The sequence below is a fragment of the Sinohyriopsis cumingii genome, chromosome 6, assembly GCF_028554795.1.
Source record: "Sinohyriopsis cumingii isolate HCF-2022 chromosome 6, ASM2855479v2, whole genome shotgun sequence".
Classification (NCBI taxonomy): domain Eukaryota; kingdom Metazoa; phylum Mollusca; class Bivalvia; order Unionida; family Unionidae; genus Sinohyriopsis; species Sinohyriopsis cumingii.
The window spans coordinates 113189872-113212967 of NC_142966.1; the positions used below are offsets into that span (position 1 = coordinate 113189872).

Genomic DNA, 23096 nt, shown 5'->3' on the forward strand with positions numbered 1-23096 from the left:
GTTTGGGTTAATCATGTGGGATATTAACTTCCAGATTAATTGGTTAGAAGTCCTTTGTTTGTTGCATCGATTAAGATCGATATAAATTAGAATTGTTTGTGTGCTTTTAGAGAGTAGGTTCTAAATAATGCCATGGAGTTTTAAATAGAACTAATTCTGGAGTAACATCAGGATTGTGGACTTTTCCCGAGGATGCTTCTCAGCTCTCATGACAGCGCGAGTCTATAAATGTGAGCAACAGCGTAACCCACCAGGTTTCTTTTATCGTCGTGTAGGGGCGATTTGAGGGTGGTAGTAAGAATGTGATGTCAGAGGCTCACCAACATTAGGAGCTTACCACTGCGCAACGATTAATGCAGCAAAATGTTAGGAAGTCAATAAGAAATGGCATCGCTCTGCCTGCAGTATTTTCGTGGTGGTCAAGCAGGTGTCCGCGTGTTTGACAAATTGTTGGGAGCCTGTTGGCTTCACTGGTGGTATTCGAGGGTTTGCCTTTCTAGCAGCAGGTATAAGCTGTCATTCCGCTTTAGTTTTAGAATGGGAAATTGGTCGATCAAGTATTACGACATCGGAATTGCTATTAGTATATGTAATCGGTTGCGAAGATCCTGATATGTTTGAATAGACTTGTAAGCTGCATAAATATACAAGAATATTCAGTATAATTAACTCATGCAATGCAGTACCATGTTTGATGAACTTTATGTAGGTTAATCGTTTATATGTATTTCATTTGTAGGCGATGAGTGATTATGTTTGTTCGTACGATGAAGAGTGGATCAGATCCATTGATTTTGAGTCAGTTTTGGAATTGTATAGGAAACTGCGAATCGAGATTCTAAGGGAGTAATCAATTGTGATTCATGATGATTAATGTGACGTTGTAATCACTTGGGACGTGTGATTTTTGGAGGCGTGGGTAGCGTAATAAACTTAGGGTATGTGATAATTGTATTTGCAACTTTTTTTTTATATAGATTTTATTATTTGCTGAATATCGGGAGTCGATGTTGGGAAGATTATTCCGCAACCCAAGTAATTAGCGAATGTCTAGAAAATATCTCATCATGTACAGGATTTACGAAAGTTGATGATAGCATGGATTCATTGCGTCAAATTGACCTTCCATAATTTCTTAATACAGGGGAATTGTTTCGATATTTTTGCTATACTTGTTTAGTAATTTGAGGTAGGAATAACTCTTTACATTGGGTGTTTGGGTAACGTTTACTTTTGTATGGCTGGAGGTAGTAATATTCCGTTCTTAAAGCTGTATTCGCATGGATAGCATCCACAACTGGAATATATATATATATATATATATATATATATATATATATATATATATATATATAAAGATACTACATGTCTTTGTGGTGTGTACTTGTTTTTTTATACATCCTTTAAAACATCGTTGGGAACGTGTAACTATGAAACATATATTACTGCGTATTATTTTTTGGCTCGGATAATGAGGAACGTCTATTACTAATATTAAATGAATGATATAGAAAATATATTCCAGTTTCAGATGGTAAAAAAAAATCATTGTTTTAATTAAATCATGATCCAGATTGGCATATTGAAGTAGTCATCGTTATTTGAAAGAAAATAGTTATAAAAGATGTGTACATTTGCAACGGAGACACTATAGACAGGCATAGGTCTGATTTTACAGAAACTGAATCAAAAGAACAATAAACAACAATGTGTAAGAAAGGGAAAAAAGAAGGGATTTATCCATATGAACAGTTTATAAAGGATTAATAAACATCATCGCCTCCAAAAGAAAAATTGGCTCGGTATTAACTAAATCGGGAATTTGTGATAATGGGAATTCTCCTGCAAACACTGTTTGGAAAAAGTTTGGACGAGTATTATGATTGATACTCAAAAACTGTTGTCTTGTTATTTATTGATGTCTCTGAAAATGTTTGGGAAACATCTACGAAAAAACTACTAATTAGATACAACACATCACATCACAAGCACTTGTCCGTCATGGGACGCTTTATTAAAGAAAGCAGATGTTAATTTGGCATTGCTCTCTGAAACGGATATGCCGCTGTTAATCCAAACAGAATTAAGAGGTAGAATATCAATGTAATCAATGAGATTTGCTAAAGCTAATAAACTGACGTTGAAAGATTTTGATATAGATAAAGAAATGAAGTGTCTAAAAAAGATCACTATTTGAACAGAATGGAATGAATGGCATGATGCACGAAAGTGAGAATGGAAAGCACAAGATGGAAGTAGGTATGATCAATAAAAGACCATCAGCTCCGTTTAACATTAAACTGTATATCCTTTCTGATGGTATAAATACGTTAGCTTATGGTCATTATTAGATATATCTATATCATGTTTTTTTTTCGTTTGGTACATGACTGTAGATTACAACGAGCTATAAATCTTTAAATTCTTGAAACCAGTCTTAATAACGAATATGTTGACACGTTTGTGAGTAGCATTCCACTGGATGCTTGAGTCAGGTGGAATGTGTTGCAACATATGTCAGGCTGCTTGTGTTGTGACACAAGTCACAAAGGAAGTATTGCGACATAAATCAAGCTAGAAAATACCGCGACGTAAGATCAGTAACGTGTATAAGGTGAAGAAGTGGACAATAAAATTGTTTGTTATTCTTGGATACTATTATCTATGTTTGTCGTTTAATATCAGCATACAATTTTATTTAATGTTCTGTTTAGATATAGTTTGAGAAGGAACATTTGTTTGGATTATTTGCTGGAATTACAATGAGTTCATGCGACGTTCTGGAAATAATCGGCATTTTGGGACTATTGTGAATTCATTCAAGAACGTTTTGAACAATGCATTATGATACATCAAGACTGAAAGAACCTAAACATATTCAATCCTACTGGCAAATCAGCACATCCACGACCTCAAATTCATTAAAAACACTATATTCTTTTGTGTATGTGCTAGAGCTTTTAAGCTAATTTTGGATTTACTTCACAATAAAGTAAGTTCATCTTAAATTTTCATTTTCTAACTTAGAGAATTGAATTTTTTGGTCAAGCGTCTGAAAGGTCGAGACAATAAAATATTATTTTTGGGACAATCGAATGTAATTTTTCAAACCTTAAAATAATACAGTTTGGGCTTCAGTCCTTCCTATACATGAAAAATAATATACATCAAAACCCGAAAGTCAGGGTGTTCTCTTCCCATATTCTAGGAACGTTTATTTTTCCATATATTTTTCCATTTCATTTTCTTTATTTTTCTATGTATGTTTATTCAGCTGATCGTACACGCGACCACAGAAGAGGACTTTATCCAACGAAGTTTTGTCTATGTTTCGGGAAAGGAATAAATCTAATTCCTACATTTAGGTGATCTGGTTATCAACTGGCAATTACAAGGCTCCCGCTGATTTCATTTCACCCTATCGATGGAGAAATCAACAAATCATTGAAAACTTTGTGAATACTTATCGTAATCAATTCATTATTACCACAAGAAACTTGTCGGAGGAAAATGGTATATTAAAGCAGTGTCTGAAGGTGTGTATAATTTACGCTCGCAGATTGGCTAATTGATCAGATTGATTGACAAGTGGGGATAGGTCACTTTGATCCAATCAATAATCTGGTTTAACATTGTTTGGAAGTTTGAATCATATGTTGATTTTTTATGTAATGTTATTTAAAAAATTACTTCATCTTATTTAAATTATTCTTTTATTTGGTGATATTATTATCATGATTTATTTATATATAATTTTTTTATTTTATGTTTATGATTTGTTCGAATATATCATATAATAAACAACTTGAAGTTGTTTATTTTGTATTATCTTATTGATTGATTACATTGGTTGTGAACATACCACATTCATTGTCTACTTTTAATAGTTAATTTTAATTTATTTATATTGATTGTGGTCGTATGATATTGTCTTATTTAAAAAAAATAACACTATAGGACTGAACAGTAATAAAAATGGTAACCAAAAAGGTGAAATAAAACCAGAAGAAAACAATAAAACACGAGCTTAGTAGAAACAGCAACATTACTACAACCTATGTTAACCTTAAAGAACGACGTTACATTGTTTTAACCAATAGTTCTTGAAATTTATTCATTAAGAAAAGATGGTTGGTTCCATAAAGTGCAAACGGCTATAAAACTAAATAAGGAACTTATGTAAATGGCAAGTTTGTGTCCTGAAAAATTGTGATTTCACGAAGAAAGATACGTTTCTAAAAATATAGTAAAATATCAACCCCTAGATTTAAACCAGTTGTAGAATTGTCTGGATGTCCACTTAATACGAACAAAACAACATAAAAATAATCATGGTAAGAATTAGTAGATTTGGTACCGAGGTTAAAATTACTTTCATCTGTAAAGGAAAATGAATATACGTAAGGAAGTATCACAAATGCGATAGAAGACATACTTTATACATTATATGATGGGAAATATAGTACAAAATGTCCAGTATGAAAACATATGATAATTAGTTAAAATAATAGGAACTTATACTTCAAAATAAAATCAAAAATTGTTAAGCAGTTATTTAGAAAATTACTTCTCGTTTGTGTTTGCTTTAAAAATTAATATGAGTCACCCTGACCTTTTATTATTTAACCTATGCTAACATTTTAAATATTCTTGTAATAATAATTGTAATATTTTTTAAAAGAATTGAATATGCTACTTTTATGGTTTGTCTAGTTGTTTTATTTAATATTGTTTTAGTTTGCTATTTTATATTGTCTTTTATATTGTTTTATTTTATTTGAATGTGTTTTTTGTTACTGTTTTCTTAATGATTTTGCGTTCGCATAATAACGTATATTGTTTATTTGTATGATGTTTTATAAATATTATTGTTTACAATCATTTTTGGAATTTATTTGAGTACATTATTTAACTATTTCACTTTTACTTATTTTAATGATTTGTCTAGTATGTTATTCGAATATATTAAATTGTATTGATTTTATTTTATTATTTTATTTGATTATTTTTTCTTGTTGTTTATCTGTATGCTAATTTTATTACATTTGATATAATATTTTCTTACTTTCTGAAACAGATCTTCAAACAGAAACTTTGATTTGATTAAAACATAATCTTGAAATATCGGTTTTATCAATAGCTGAAATATAATCATAAAATAACATTTTAAAAAGATACGCCTTAAAAAGAATTTTGAAGTTACCGCTTTAATTACATTTTGAGATATAATATATAAATATCACCAATTACTACTGTTCTGAGAAAGTATCTTCAAATATAAGCTTAAATTACTTTTAGGAACGAAATTTTGAAATTACATCTTGAAACAAAAATATAGAAAAAAATCTTTAATACACATCTTGATAAAAATAATAAGGAAAATATTTTTTGAATAAAAATATTGAAAAAATAATATAAAAATAAATTGGAGTATTTGTCTTAGAATGTCCCTTTCTGCAACTACTTCCACTTATCACCGATTTGACATTTTATTCCTGTCTTGAAACAAAAACACCCAACGCTTGAATCACCAAGATGCCTAAATCAGACACCGTCATTGTCTTTATTTCCTTCACTGTCAATAATGTAAATGTCAGCATCGCATCAATAAGATGTACATGGAACAGTTGGCAGTATGCATCAATAAGATGTACATGGAACAGTTGGCAGCATGCATCAATAAGATGTACATGGAACAGTTGGCAGTGTGCATCAAAAAGATGTACATGGAACAGTTGGCAGTATGCATCAATAAGATGTACATGGAACAGTTGACAGTATGCATCAATAAGATGTACATGGAACAGTTGACAGTATGTATCAATACGATATGCATGGAACAGTTGGAAGTATGCATCAATAAGATGTACATGGAACAGTTGGAAGTATGCATCAATAAGATGTACATGGAACAGTTGACAGTATGCATCAATAAGATGTACATGGAACAGTTGACAGTATGTATCAATACGATATGCATGGAACAGTTGGAAGTATGCATCAATAAGATGTACATGGAACAGTTGGAAGTATGCATCAATAAGATGTACATGGAACAGTTGACAGTATGCATCAATACGATGTACATGGACCAGTTGGAAGTATGCATCAATAAGATGTACATATAACAGTTGGCAGTATGCATCAATACGATGTACATGGAACAGTTGGAAGTATGCATCAATAAGATGTACATGGAACAGTTGGCAGTATCCATCAATAAGATGTACATGGAACAGTTGGAAGTATGCATCAAAAAGATGTACATGGAACAGTTGACATTATGCATCAATAAGATGTACATGGAACAGTTGGCATTATGCATCAATAAGATGTACATGGAACAGTTGGCATTATGCATCAATAAGATGTACATGGAACAGTTGGAAGTATGCATCAATAAGATGTACATGGAACAGTTGGCATCATGCATCAATAAGATGTACATGGAACAGTTGGCATTATGCATCAATAAGATGTACATGGAACAGCTACCATTATTGTGAAACAGAACCGCAGGTACTAGGAGTTAAATCCATAGCGTTCAGCATATATTCCAAGTTGTGGTAGGATTTTTTCACTTTTTCTTTTCTATTCCATTTTAAAAATTACTTAATTTGTTCTGGAAGTCCATCATTTTATATGAAACTGCATAGGCTACTCCCCAACTTGCTTGAGGTAGTGAACTAGTAGTTCCCAGTAACCCAGGGCTGTCAGATTTAAATTATTCTGTTTACGGAAGACACAATGACATTCCATACTTATTTTATAAATATTATGGGTAATATGAGGTCGGTATACGTGAAGCGATTATGGACCAAATCTGAACATGAGATTAGTATCGTTTAAAAGAAAAACCAATATGCGATTCGGATTTTTCTAGTTGGTCAAACGCCGTTAGACTTGTCAAGTATATACTTGTATGATGAATTCCAGTGTCCTGTAATGAACTTAATTATATGTAATTGACTGCAGGTCTGTTTGACGTTGTAAACAAATCACAGCCGATATAACTTTTGTATACAAATTGCATTTTACAGAAAATTGTAAATTGCGCATTGTACTGAAAAAGTGATAGAGTTTCTGCTCCTAACCATAAATCTTTAGCACTAAAGGAACAGTGGGTCTAAAAATATAACAAAACAAACGTAAAAGTGGATGGATTTGATACCATTTATTAACGTCGACGCGTATGCCAAACTGATACGGATGCATCGAACGAATATTCGAACAGGAAAGTTTCGTATCCGTTTAAATTCTATTACATATGACAGGGAGATAGGCAAGAAAGAGTTTAACAACAACGAAAATAATATCTACAAATACACTAATTTATTGCTCTGACTCCGTATTTTTGTAGCAAAAATCTTTTTACCATTATTTAAGGAACGAGATAAGTTAGCGAGATCTTGGCTACAAAATGAGGGAAAAGCCGAAAATATAAAATGTATCGCTACCCATTTTTGCAACAAATGTCGCGAAGACGTCCTTTACCTGTTTTATGCTGTCCCTAATGGATATTCGTATCTCCTCCGTAGTCATGTTGTCATCAAGATCAGCAATAGCGTCTTCTAGGAGACTGACGGCATCGTGTGCAAGCGTCGCGTTCAATCCATTCTCGTCAATACGAGTGTTGGGCTCCGAGGAGTTGTACGGCATGGTACTGAACACCGTAAAATTGACCATAACGTCTATGAAACTTTGAAACACAAGTGGTAATTCGTCTCCCTTGTGAATGAAAATAAAAGTGCATCTCGAAATTGTTTAACTCTTTAATAAGTTTGCAAAACAAGAATGCAGAAGATTTGATATGGCGAAGACAAGTACATATGCACGGGCGGTAAACACATCTATCCGCTAAAATGAGTTACCTACTCAGAGTATGAAACATGGTCATACTTTAGTCCAGAATTTGGTTCCTATGATTTAATAATTTATTACTAGCATCATCCAATGAAACCTACCGTATATATTCGTGTATAGGACCAGTCCAACTGCTAATTTCACAGACGTAGATCTGCCGTCTCATAATGCGCCGTTAGATCTGGGTCTATGCAGTTTGTTAGGAACAATCAGTAGAACAAACAAAACATAGAGCCTGGTCTGGATACGCGTTATGCTCAGACAGATCATTATCTTTGTTGTTTGCAGTTTGACTCGACATATAAAAGAGTGCAGACCTCAGTGTTTGCAAGATACTTATATGATATTGATCACTTACTTAAAAAATGTACTGTGTGGATTTTGAGCGGACATCGCATTGAACACAATGGGTGGGCTGTATTTTATACAGAGTTTCACGCGAAAAGCATTACTCTCTCTCTGCATTTTACATTTTTGTAACATTTCGTCTTCAAAGGATGGTATTAAAGTATGAGACAAAAATGTTGTCTACATTTTCTTTAGATGTTAAACATATCTGGTGACAACACACTCAAGTTTACTATATTCTTCATCATATGTAACATAATTTATCATGTGGGTGACAATGAATAATTCTGTAAACACAAATGGAAAAACACATGGACATCTACGCATGCGCGAGAGCACATACACACGCACAAATACAGCATCAGAAAACTGCATACCTACCGGATCATAGAAAAACCACTCGTATGGTGTTGACATCATTGCAAGATTTCTTGCCTATACGAAAAGAAATTAAAATAATGTACAGAGAGATCGTATTATTTCATCGTTCGGGAACATTGTCGATTGCCATTTATATGACAATCGGTTAAATAGGGTACCAAATAAAGCCAGTGCCTGATGCTATATGCTGTTTGATTTATTCTGAATCACGTTTGGCAGAGCTCAGTCTATATTATCGATAAAAGAACTTCAAATGCACTTTAACACTGAAATATTTCCCTAAGGAATCATGCAGACCAAAACAGGTCAGCTTGATGTTCAGCGATGCATTATTCGATAAACATTACTGTTTAAACATATAATTTCGTCGGATAACAGAGAACAGAAATGCGTTTACGCCTTTACTAAAATGAGACCAACGCCAAAAAGTCTGGTAGCTGAATAACAACAGTTTCCACCATTAAGAAACTGTTAGTCTTCCGATCAAATTGGTGGAAAAGATAAAGAATGTATAGCTTTAATTTAATCGAATGTTTCATTTTTAAAAACATAATGAAGGTAAGTGTCGCACAGTTTTTACCTTCAGACTCGGTAATAATGACGATTTAGTACAACAACGAATCAGGCTAATTACAGAGAAGAAATGTCATTTCCATACGAAGCTACAGATCCAGTAAGCATTTAAATGTCAGACAAAAAATTTTAAGTACGTCGTTGTAATGACTGTAGAAAGTGAGTCAGTGTGAGGTCGACAAATAGAAAGTACTTGCCAGCGCTGATTAATACTTTATCCTCAAAACGTAGGTTTTGCATAGATGTGTCCGTCGTATTTTCATGGTTCGAATCTGAATCTTTCTTAGCAAAAGCACATATACCGATGTTTAGAGAAAGTATGGCTCATTAGATTAAATTGTTGGCAGTGTTGTCAAGACAACAATAGGGCCTTATTTTAGTTCATTCGACTGCCTCAACAACAAACCGCTCCCGTGGCCTAATGGTTAGAGTGTCCGCTTTGGATGCGTGACGTCGCGGTTTCGATCCCCGGCTGAGTCAAACCTAAGACTTGTAAAAATGATACTGATAGCTGCCTCGCATGGCGCTCAGCATTAAGAGGTTAGTGTTAGGACTGGTCGGCCTGGTGTCAGGATAATGTGACTGGGTGGGACATCATGCTACATGTCTGCGGCATGATGCCCCAGTGCCCCAGTGACATCACTATAAACTGCCAGACTCCATACATCGTAATGATATGACCGGAACATTGTTAAAGCTAAGTTAAAAGTCCAAATCACACACACACACACACACACACACACACACACACACACTTTCAATTTTAATTCAAGCACCATTTTCTTGTCTGCCTTTCTTTGGATATGGGGATATGAATAACATGCGGGACGAAAGGGTCTCCCACAAATTAACTTTCTCCCACTTTCAATTATAGTTAACCATTTAGTCCATTCAAAGTTTAAAACTCGTCACAGAAAGACGATATGATGAATTAGAAATTCTATCGGCGATAATAGTGTTGCTACTTACTGTCTCAAGAAGGACTCTCGTATTTCTCATGTTCAAGAATACAATGCTCCTTTTCATGAAGACTGTGCGCATGTGCACGAGATGGTCACGTGCTTCCTTTTCGGTTGCTTCCCCCTCAAACTTCCAGGATTTGATCATCAATTCGTGGTTTGTCAGCAGTTTCTCAACGATGCTGATCCCTGTAAAGGAGAAATAGTTTTATGGGAAATATTACTGCTTTCCTTTGCAAAGACTTCTAAAATTACCACTATTACTACATTCCTTTGTAAAGACTTATAGAATTACCACTATTACTACATTCCTTTGTAAAGACTTCTAGTGTTACCACTATTACTAATTTCCTTCTGTAAAGACTTGTAGCATGACCACTATTACTAATTTCTTTTGGTAAAGACTTGTAGCATGACCACTATTAATAATTTCCTTTGTAAAGAATTCTAGTATGACCAATATTAATAATATCCTTTTATAAAGACTTCTAGCATTGCCACTATTAGTACTGCCGTCATTGCCACATGTTGCCACTAGTACTACTGCCGCCATTACTGGCCGTGATCTGACAGTCATAAAAATACAGTAACATCGTGTTATTCTCACGTTGAAGGAATGAAACAAAAAGTTTTTTAAAAAAATGGCAATAAAGCTAAAATGAATCGAGCAGGTAATAATTATGACGGAGAATGTAAACAGAAGCAATGACTGAAAAAGATCTATTTTTGGGTACATGAAACCTCACAACTCTCAGAAACAGTGAAATAAAATTAGATCGTCGTCAGAATGCCGCCCCTCCACCCACGAATAATCAGTCCACTAATAAGCTTGAATTATAAGGTTATGCAGAATAAGTGTATTGCAGCCCAGCTTCTGAAATGAGTAAGCTGACCTGAAATAGTTAGTCCATGGTTGTAAACAACTAGGGCACATCTGTAACATTGATAATCGTTTTAATTATGAAAACGATACCATATCTTAGAAAACATAGACCTAGATAAAGCAGCGGTTGCCGTCCTAAGTAATCATCATTTTTGGATTTCAGTATTATTGTTTCAGTGAAGGAAATGTGTACCTACGAGATTTGTCAACATCGATTGGGTTTCCAACGAGACTGGCTTACAGCAAATGTAATTATGAGAAATGAGCAGGATAGGAAAATGTAATGTTTTTTGTGCTGTTATCCTTCAGGGCTAATAACTATCTGATGTTATTTTAGTATAGAATGCTGCCTCATTGCTGTTATCCTTCAGGGCTAATAACTATCTGTTATCCTTCAGGGCTAATAACTATATGTTATCCTTCAGGGCTAATAACTATCTGTTATCATTCAGGGCTAATAATTATCTGATGTTATGATAGTATAGAATGTAGCCTCAGTGCTGCAGCGCTGTGGATGAGTCGAATCACGTCACACGAGAGTTTGCATACAAAGCAAATTAAATTAAATGTTTAGAACCACAATCCGTCTGTTCTCAGATCAAACATCCCATAAGCCACAATATGTCTATTCTCAGATCAAACAACCCATAACCACAAACTGGCAGTTCTCAGATCAAACAACCCCTTACCACAAGTGCTAAATTAAATGACAGCAAATGTTTGAATGTAATAACTTCATCTCTTCGATAACAGAAGAAACAGATGGAATTAGGATGCGTCTGCGATTTACTTCATGTAAGAACAGTATAAATATTCAAATGAGTAAGCCACATATTTACGTAATGACACCCATAACTCAATCTTGCTTAACAAAGAAACTATATTTACTATAGCAGCAGTTTTCTTCTTACATGTCTAGCACACACACACACAAAACGTTTGTGAAAAACCTTAAACAGCATTACAAATGACGTATCGCATAATCTCATAAATACATTGCTATTATCTCTCAGACCTACAATGTTTTATTCTAGTTATGGGAAAAAAATATTAGTGGGACTGACAACAAAACTCCATAATCTGAATAGTATTCATCAGTGAAGGCAATACGATATCCTTACAAATTGGTCTCAAAACGCTACAGAAATGCCACGCACATAGACAACATGGTGAGAAAACACTTGTAGCAAACTTATCATGGGTCAATACGATTGTTGTACATAATTTCTCAGCAAAGCTATAAAAAGGCAGAAAGATTTTATTACTTAATCCATTTATTTGAACATAATAGGAAAGATTTTGTTTCAAGGGATCCAAATCAATGATAATGAACATAAACGTCAATGTCTGACATGGAGATATTGTTCATGGAAATGAGTATCTGAATGACCGTGTACAATCAGATGGAATGTTAGATATATTGTTCATGGAAACGAGCATCTGAATGACCGGGTACAATCAGATGGAATGATGGATATATTGATCTAGGAAATGTATATATGCATGGCCATGTACAATCTGATGGTATGCCATATATAGTTGTTCTATGAAATGTGTATCTAAACCAACGTGTACAGTGGGAAGATATAGATATTGTTCCAGGAAATGTGTATCTAAACTAACGTGTACAACTGGAAGGTGTCTCAGAAATAGTGTTCTTGGCAATATATATATATATATATATATATATATATATATATATATATATATATATATATATATATATATATATATATATGGTTCTATACATAGAACAGGGTGGTATATATATATATATATATATATATATATATATATATATATATATATATATATATATATATATATAGTACAACAGGGTGGTAATAATAATAATAACAATATTATGATTATTATTATTATTATTATTATTATTATTATTATTAATTAGATATTTGGCATTTGACAATCTTGTATGCTGTCCTTTCTCAGTATTTTGGTGTCGATCGTTTGATTTGCATGGCAGAACAAGTTTTAATTAATATTCTGACGATGAAAATGTCATCGCTCCCCAGGGATTATTTTATATACAACGGAGATCCCTAAAGAGTACACGTTAAACTATCAGTCGATAAGTCGTTATGAATAATATCAGGAATTGTGAGCTGGCGAGATACATGGTGTCAGCTTCTAAATTGCTTTGTACAAACGGAGGTTAACTATTCCAGAAATGGATAATGACAGCTAAAAACATGTCAGTCTTTTTATATCTTGTCATTTCCACCTCGATTGGCTTTTACTTGCACATAATGAAGAACAATTTGTTATTATGTCAAAGCATTCTTCTAAAGAATGGATCTATCCTGTCAAATCAGCATTCTGTATAAAAATTTCATGGCGATGAAAAGGAGAATATATCATCTTAAAATTGTCGATACAAGTCAATTACTGGTAAACGAAACTTATAGAAAAGTAAATTATTTACAATGAATATTTCTTTTATCAACTGTTGCTAATTAACAGTTCAACAAAAATCAATTCTTTTACATTTTGCTAATTAACATTACAGGAAAAATCAACTTATTTACTTTTAAATATTTATCATCATATGCATGTTCTTTACTTTCATAAATCCGTCCAACTATTATTACTATACAAATCTGTCACAATTTCCCCAGCAAAACCAAAGATTTGTGCTGTTAACGAATCTTTCTTGTGGACTTGAATATTAATATATTTACTGTTCTATATATTTGATAACATTAACAGCTGAACAAAGAGGGATTACACGATTGTTTGTGTGTTTTTTTCATAGAGTAAAATAGTGTGTTGAATAATTTATATCGTCCGTATTTTACTAGTCTTAAAATAGATTTAACATTCAAAGCACCAGGTTATTTTTTAATTGGTTTGTGTCTCCAACATAGAAAATATATATACCTTTCGTACTAGTCATACCCGTGTTGTTCTGAGCACGTTTATACTAGTTATATGCGCTTTCTCGGTCCTTATTTTCCCATGAAATTAATTTGAATTTACAATCTGGTTTCATTTCAAACCATGTCGTCCAGATATGTAATGATCGCTATTTTTTTCTTTAATTTATAATTCCAACTGCTTAAATATTGTAATTTTTATTTACTTCCACTTCCGGTGCTTGTAATTGATAATTAATTGGACCAAGAAACGTTTGTCAATTCTCAAGAAAATTATCGTATCACATTTTTAAAATTGCTCGTATCTCAGCCAACGTGTCAGCTACTGTCTTCTTATTTTGTATAAAGTCTACATTAATCTTTGGTGTGTTTTACTTTTGAATGACTAAGATACGAGATGAAGTGTAATAATTCATCGTTTGTCCCATTTTATAGAGAGAAATGAGCTCATTTAGTACAGTGTTGGATTGGTAATGCAAGGGTCCCGGGTACGATACCCGCCTAGTCCAACTTGGATTGGCTACTCTATGTGTCGTTAGGAAAGACACTTATCTCCTACTTACACATTATGATATAGTGAATATCTGTGTTAAAATGCCATTAAACCCCACAAAACAAAACAAACATGTGTTTTGTTTATGTGTTTTATATGACGTGTTCATCGAATTCGTTAAAATGTCATCTATGCCGTAGTCTCACAGACCTTTTCATTTACTCTATTCAATAAATTAAAGAGGATGAATGAAAACAACTGCGTTCTTTTCACAGCACAATTCAGCCCCACACCACATCCCCCAGCCACAGTGACAAGGAGTTAAAATCCAAAAATCCGCCACAAATGTGATCCGTTTTCCAGAGTTGGCTGCATATGTTGGCCAGAAAACATTTGAAAATATAATTGCAATTTAAACTTTTGAAAAATGTACATTTGCTCTCGATCAGGGACCCGGGTATACTGGTAAAGAATGACACTCTTCCTTTAAATCACCTCTTGCTGGATCATCATTTCGCTAAGTTTTAATTTTTAACTTGTTTTAATAAACACGCTGGTAAGTAAATAGCTTCCCGTTCAGTGTTCTAAAAGATAGCCATTCTGTTTTAGTAGTACACTACTTTCCTCATTTAAACCAATATATGAGTGAAAATAGAAGCTCAAACAAGAAGAAACGAGGAAATTTATCATTTTCAAAAGAGGATTGTGAATAGCCGCGGAAGATAACGAAATGTAATTTGTTGCGAACATACTGGGAGGGGTGCTATGAGTTCATTCACTCCGTCAACTGATTTATTCACTTGCAACATAAACAAAGACAACATACAAATCTATTGGGCTGATATGTTTCTTTCGCTTTTTTCCCAAGTTTATAGTAATGTTCTATTAACATCGTTCTTCACTTTTGTTTCACGATGGGATATTGATACCTAATCAATACCTGAAACAAGTTCATATAAATGCTGTAATGCTTAAAAATTCCTTAGATCGGTCGATATATAAAGATGGAATCCTCAATCTAATTCTACATATATGTGTTTAGTTTTGTATAACATTTATCTCAGCGAATCTAGAACCAGTATTTCTTCATGGATATTAACCGAGTTGAATGTAAATATGTTAACAAATGAAATGACCATATTTTGGTCTAGATAATCAAATTAGTTTTCCCCTCCAGATGTTGTTGTTGTAGGGTTTAACGTAATTTTTCAGCACACGATAGGCTATACATGGCGGCCAGTATTAATGGTGGAGGAAGAACCCGGGATATCCCCGAAAAGAACCATCGACCCACGAGAAGCAACTGGCAAGCTTTCTCACGCACTCACATTAGCCGAATCACAGACTCGAACCCACGTAGACAGAGGCGACCCCTCCAGATAGGTGGGTGGGCTGGCAAGTGAGTATGTGACTACGTGAATAGTTGAGTAGATTGGAGACTGAATGTGTGATTATGTGAAAGCAACTTGCAAATACCTTTGTCATTATCATAGAAGAAACTGACTTTCTCCCATTTGTATCTTTTGACCAGATCAAATATAGCCTGACTAAAGTCTTCAAGTGCTGGGAAAACCTGGAAAGTTGAGTTTAGTCGAGGTGACGTCATCGGGCTTGTCGCTATGTACGCCATGTTTAATGACTCCGAAGCTAAGGCTGTTGCCTCGTCGAACGGACCCAGCACAGCATGGATGGAATGTCCTTTGAGGAACTCAAGGGCTGTAATATTATCAAAAAGCATCAATTTAATAAGACAGACAAGCTCAGTGCATTGGATTCACAGTAGTTGTATTCTGATGAGAATACCGCGGCAGAATAACTTATTATTATTATATAAAAGGTACCCAAAACTTCATTTATATGATATCTTGCACTTTTCTTTCAATAGTTCTCGCATGACACGATTTGCCTCACAGCCGTTTATTTTAGGATTGCATCATATTTAATTGTAGCAACTCATGCCTTACTGGACAGTTTCGTATTTTGACACCTTTCTAATTTTAGGGTAGAAGGCATGAGCCTAATTATCACAAGCCTAGCGTTTATAAATTCACACAGAAGCTAAATCTGTAATGTGGTTTACATTTACTTTGAATTAGGCTAGAAAATATTCGGAAAATATTTGGAACAAAGGCTTCTGATGTAAAATATCTTCACCTGAACGTGTCTCACTTTACTATCTAGGGGTTATAAGATTTATACGTTAATATGTGCCTTTAATTTAGAAGAAGTTTAATCTTTGTATTGCTGAATTATCAACATGTCTTATCGTCGCGTTTAGCGAATTATTAATATTCAAGTTTAATGTATGTAGTTGTTAGGATATGATCGAAGTGGCTGGTGTAATCTGCTACGATGTTGCATCGTGGTGCATAAATGAATGTTATAGTGAGTTGTCTTAGAACTTGTACTTGTTTGTATTTGAATATATAGTTATGGATTATGCAGAGTTAGGTATTATTGGCCTTGTGCGCGTATAATTAGGCACCTTTATATTTTTGTATGTGCCTTTTATAATTTGCAATTTGTTAGGTAGGAAATGCGTAGGAATATTGTTGATTTTGATATTTTACTATATCGAGAACTAGGGATAGGTTTGTATGTATTAGACGCGCAAGGCCAGAAGAATAATCAGTTGTGCAAAAGATCAGGGCCAAGAAAACAGACAGTTGTGCGAAGGCGCTTTGTATGTGTCTTTTATAATTTGCAATTTGTTAGGTAGGAAATGCGTAGGAATATTGTTGATTTTGATATTTTACTATATCGAGAACTAGGGATAGGTTTGTATGTATTAGACGCGCAAGGCCAGAAGAATAATCAGTTGTGCAAAAGATCAGGGCCAAGAAAACAGACAGTTGTGCGAAGGCGCTTTGTATGTGTTTTTTATAATTTGCAATTTGTTAGGTAGGAAATGCGTAGGAATATTTTTGATTTTGATATTTTACTATATCGAGAACTAGGGATAGGTGTGTATTTATTAGACGCGCAAGGCCAGAAGAATAATCAGTTGTGCAAAAGATCAGGGCCAAGAAAACAGGCAGTTGTGCGATGGCGCAGGGCGTGGAGAATAGGCAATTGTGCAATGGTGCAGGGCCGGAGAACGGAAATCAGGGTACCGGAAGTACCAAATTGGGATACAAGGCGGAAGTTGCAGATGAGTGATATAGAAGGGACACGAGAATGGATCAATAATGTTTGATGACGTAATAGAACGTTCGGAATTTAAAGACGATACAAAATCAACACATGCGAGTATATAGCTTTACGTGTCTGAAATCCAAACTTACAAAAAACAAGAACAGAGTATGCACATCAATATTAAAATGAAGATGACCAGTGCCCTCTCTTTGTCTCTCTCTCTCTTTATATATATATATATATATATATATATATATATATATATATATATATATATATATATATATATATATATATATATATATATATATATATATATATATTATTTTGTTTTATGTGACGGATCTTTCTTTCTTTTTTCTGCAAGCAATGATCCAGTATAGTCTCAGAGATCTGGCGAACTTATTTTGTATTAGAATGGAGATTCACGTTAGACGATTTGAAGAGAGTTATGAACACTAGTTTCTACAATGTTTTAATTTTAAACGATACTCTGTGATTGTAATACAATTTAGGCATGCTGCTAAACAAAATAAAACATAATCTGTACTGAAGGATTGTTAGCACTGATTATACAGCAATGAAATAGCATACAGTAAATGGAATAACATTCAGTAAATGGCATAAAATGCAGTAAATGGCATAACATACAGTAGATGGCATAATAATGTCAATCAAATACATGCCACGTTCTCTCAAAATAATATTTTTACATCGAAAATATTATCAAAACATATTTAAATATTTCATGCAAAAAGATAAATTACCTTTGAAAACTCTATCATATTCAGTTTTAGCTGTATCTAGCCTAAGGGTCATCTTAGTGGCCTTGGAAGACAGCTTTTCGGCGAAGATGGGATCCAGGATTCGATTCCATGATGGCAAAACAGCTGAAATGAGACGGAAACTGACTTTGGCGTTTCTTATTGCATAACTAGAAAAAAAGTAGAACCCGAAGTTTAAAGCAAAGACTTAAGAGTACCTACGATACTATCAATCAAACACGTGATATTTGTTGCATTCATTGAAAGAATTATCTATGAATTGTTAAACTTAAATGAGAGAAACATCTTCAAGATACAATGTGTTTCTCACAGCCTCACAAATGAACAAAATCACCGTGTGCACATCTAACGCATTCATATTTCTTTAAAACTGGAAACCATCATAAACAATTTTGGTACACGTTTCATTTGTAAAATGACGCGGTAAAATCAGTAGTTAATCCCAAAATGTGCACAGCGTCTTAAATTACAATATCACTGCACTATTTTTTTTTATCCTGCGTTACGTACAGTTCATCTGCATTGTTTGATAGCTTTATATCCGTTATATGTTGTGGGTTATGTAAAAATGTACTTTGTACTTGACCTTTTCCGAAACCAATTTCATTGTGTACCTGACCAAAATCATTGAATTTTTTAAAGCTCGTAAAAAAACTAATACATAAATAATATTTTTCTCTATGAGTGTGGGTTTAATATTAGGATCATTATCAATAGAAGCAAATGTATATAACTTGGTCTGAGTGACGGACATTGAGCTGACCATGTTCTTTATTATAAGTTTAGTAACAGAACATTCTAAAAATGGTATTTTCCGTTATTATTATTTTATCAAAAATAGAAAACGGCATTTGTGATCTAGATCAAGTACAAGATTTTATAATCTTATTTACTGGAAAAACTATTTACTCCTGCGATAACATCTGGGCATAACTCGTTTATATTGTTGTATTCGCATTCTGATTTGGATGAAACTATTTATTATTCTCTGCAAATACAAAGTACTTTCTAATCTTCTTTGAAAGTGTGTGTGTGTGTGTGTGTGTGTGTGTGTGATATGGATTTTTAACGTAACTTTAACAATTTTTCAGTCATATCTTTAAATGTCTGTAGTGTGGCAGTTTATGGTGATACCTAGCACAGGGGCATCATGCTGCATACATGTAGCATGATGTCCCACCTAGTCATAATATCCTGACACCAGGTCGACCAGTCCTAACATTAACCTCTTAATGCTGAGCGCCAAGCGAGGCAGCTGCAAGTACCATTTTTTATAAGTCTTTGGTATGACTCAGCCGGGATTCGAACCCGCGTCCTCACGCATCTGAGACGAAAGCCCTAACCTCTTCCGCAATTTGTAAAGAGATGTTAAGTGGGAACTAGAGTGAATTCAAACAAGGAAACCATGGATTATATTTTTGTGATCATTTCAAGGAAATAATGTTAGCACATCAATACAATCCAGACCATTGATACATTAGTACATTAGAGACTAGCGGCCACTACTGGAGCATCAACACCTTAAGCCTTGGGTATTATTTGGAATGCCACTGAATGCCACTGAAGATTACTCAAAACTTTAAAAATCAATACTAATTCTAGGATCATTTGGGATTTAATTCGCAATACCGTAAGTTCTTTTATTTACAATTCACTTTTAATATTCTAGGGAAATACATTATTTGTTGAATTTTACGAAGCTTGTTGCCTCTCTGTCTTTTTTATAAATTATCTTAATATCATATGGTCGTAATGCTTGACTTCGATTTTGACTTAAAGGAACCAGAAGATTTCACTTAAAAACACGAAAAAAAACAAGCACATAATTTGAGGCAAAACAAAATTCGATTTGTTTAATCTTTTGTTATTTTTCTTCCAAAAAGTCGAAAAATCGACAGAAAGCAGTGACAGAAACTAGCTTATGTCTTATTTCTTTAGCTCTTTAATTCATTGTAGACCATCGGATGAAACGTACTAAAGAATTGACCTAGATCTGTCCCTGCTTTCCGCCGATTTCTAGACACTGTCTGAAAATTAAAACAATGTTTTTGCTACCTGAATATTTATTGTTTTTATTCTTGGTTTCATTCGGACATTTTTTCAAGAGAAATTGCAAGAATGGTGATAACTTGAAAGGACTACCTCCATTATGCATTATGCATTACAACTGTTCAAAAAGATGACGTCATTTTGTTATTAAGGCAACTTAATCACTCGTGTGTGTGTGTGTGTGTGTGTGTGTGTGTGTGTGTGTGAGAGAGAGAGAGAGAGAGAGAGAAAGATTTTGATTTTTATCGTATCTTTAACATATCGTTACGATATATGCAGTGTGGCAGTTTATAGTGATGTCTAGCACTGGGGCATCATGGTGCAGACATGTAGCATCATGTCCCACCCAGTCACATTATCCTGACACCAGGTCGACAAGTCATATCACTAACCTCTTAATGCTGAGCGCCAAGCAATGTACCTGCTCGTACTATTTTTATAAGTCTGTGGTATGACTCGGCCGGGATTCGAACTTGCGACTTCTCGCATTAGAGGCAACGTTCTAACAGCTTAGGCCACCGGAGCGGTCACTCAATCACTCAAAATGCTTTTATTTCCTCCACTTCACCAGAATGCTCGCATGAAACCAAGGGACATGGGAGGAACTGATGAAACACCGTCTGATGTACATCATCGTTCTGGATAAGAATGACAAAATCGAACTACTGTTTTATCGATAATATACTTTCGCTACAAACTATTTTGTATTCAAGACAATTACCTTTCTGTAAATTGTATGGATGAAGTCATGCCTTGGCAACTCGAAAATGGTGCCAATAATGACTAACGTTTTGTTGCTGATTCTGTTGAGATAGTTTGACATGATTTTTTTAACGTGAATACGATAACATGTTCCATTAAAGGTGTGTTAAATTAGAAAGAATTAGTCATGCGTATTCTTTTCTGGTCCAGATATGTATCACAAGAGGGACAATTACCCTCTTGTAATTTTACGAAAGATAATATCCAACATTTGTGACAATTATGTATCTTTGTTGACAGGGTCATTATGCTACGATTGCTATGTGATTTAAACATTAGTGAACATTTTCTGTTTATAGGATAGAACCATTGTAAACACGCTTTCTGATAAATAATATACACTTTAAATTATTTCAAGCATTGAAGCTGGCGTTGGCTCCATTTGTCACGGGACATCAGGACTACTCTAAAATAGTTTATGCCTAACTGTCATGCAGGGCACTTATATCTAATCATCTGATTGATATTCATAAACTATTCACGGCAGGGCAACAGTCCTCGTAAATCAAAGAGTCGGGGCCCCGAGTGGCCGAGTGGTCTAAAGGGTTAACCGATCCGGATCAACGCCATCTCACCTCTCTCTGCGTGTGTTCAAGTCCAAGGCTCGGCTAGCATGGGTACGTGTGAAAGCCTGTCAGTAGCTTCTCGTGGGTCGGTGGTTCTTCCCTGGGTTTTCCAGGGTTCTTCCTCCATCAGTTATACTGGCCGCCATGTATAGCCTATCTTGTGCTGAAAAATGGCGTTAAATCCTAGAACAACAACAACAACAACAACAACAACATCAAAGAGTCGAACGTAGAAACATAATCTATCAACCATTAAGAAATGATTCAACACAGCAAGGGCTTTTATAAGTTCTCTTTTAAATGTCGTGACTTGTTTAACGGCATGAACTAACTCTCTCTCTCTCTCTCTCTCTCTCTCTCTCTCTCTCTCTCTCTCTCTTACTAGTACGCAGACCACTCAGCTGATCCAAGTAGTTAGAGCACCCATCTCAGACACGGAAGGTCTCTGGTTCGACCACCGGCCAATTCATACCTCAGAGTGATAAAAATGGCCTCGCTGGGCGCTCAGCATTAAGAGGTTAGTGTTAGGACTGGTCGACCTGGTGTCAGGATGCAATTACTGGGTGGGACATGATGACTGGCAAAATGAATAAGTGTTCGATATCCTTATAAACTGCCACATTGCAGACATCGTAGCTTCATGACTCAAACTGTTACAGCTACGTTCAAAATGCAAATCACACACACACACATACATACGTACATACATAATCATCCACACACCCATGCACAAACGCACTTTAAAAATGGAAGTACAAAAACTCGAAATGCAGGAATTCATCAAAATATGAAATTCAGAGGAATGAACCGCTTAACACGCGTTAAGAATATAAATCACAAAAATGGAGGGAGCGTAATGGTATTACTGTGCATTTTGTCAGACAACATGATGGTCTTTACATTTGTCAGGAGAGTACAATGCAGCATCAGTGGACAAATGGTAAAAGTTAGCGACAAAAGCAAAATCCAGTGTGAGGTAACCATTTTGAACTGGCGTATGTTAATGAAGTTCTGTTGCAAGGACATGGAGCAAAGATCCAAAATAGCCAATACCTTTATATGATCAGAACCCCTATATCACTGCATGTGTAACCGAATCTGTACTTTTGTCTATATCTGAGTTTACCAATAATTGGTTAATTGAGAATAGCTTCTGACGGAAACAATAACCCGGAATGATAAATGCATCTATTACCATTCTTTTTGTTTCTTTTCTTTTGTGTGGTCACATTGTAACGTTGTATGTCGTGCGAATAATCTGTAATTTATGATAGTCACTTTTGTATTAAACGTGTAAGTATTGAGTTCTAATTCAGCCTTAATTATGCAGGATGTTGTTCTTTTTCCAACTGAAGCAATTAACAATTTTTCCAAATCTGCATATATTATGTACATTGCTTTGTGC

At 34.4% G+C, this 23096-nt stretch overlaps 1 protein-coding gene across 2 annotated transcripts in view; it reads right to left on the reverse strand.

Moving 5' to 3' along the window:
- Nucleotides 1-23096, reverse strand: part of LOC149797744 (glutamate receptor 3-like) — a 72953-nt gene that overhangs the window by 26021 nt on the left and 23836 nt on the right. Inside the window, exons 2-6 of one of the 2 annotated variants that reach the window (XM_089962686.1) lie at nucleotides 18297-18419; nucleotides 15871-16110; nucleotides 10135-10313; nucleotides 8593-8646; nucleotides 7495-7728 (exon numbers count right to left, since the gene is read on the reverse strand). In XM_089962686.1, coding sequence (XP_089818812.1) covers nucleotides 7495-7728; nucleotides 8593-8646; nucleotides 10135-10313; nucleotides 15871-16110; nucleotides 18297-18419 — 830 coding nt within the window. The remainder of the gene's footprint in view (nucleotides 1-7494; nucleotides 7729-8592; nucleotides 8647-10134; nucleotides 10314-15870; nucleotides 16111-18296; nucleotides 18420-23096) is intronic. The other variant, XM_089962687.1, reaches the window with a different exon arrangement.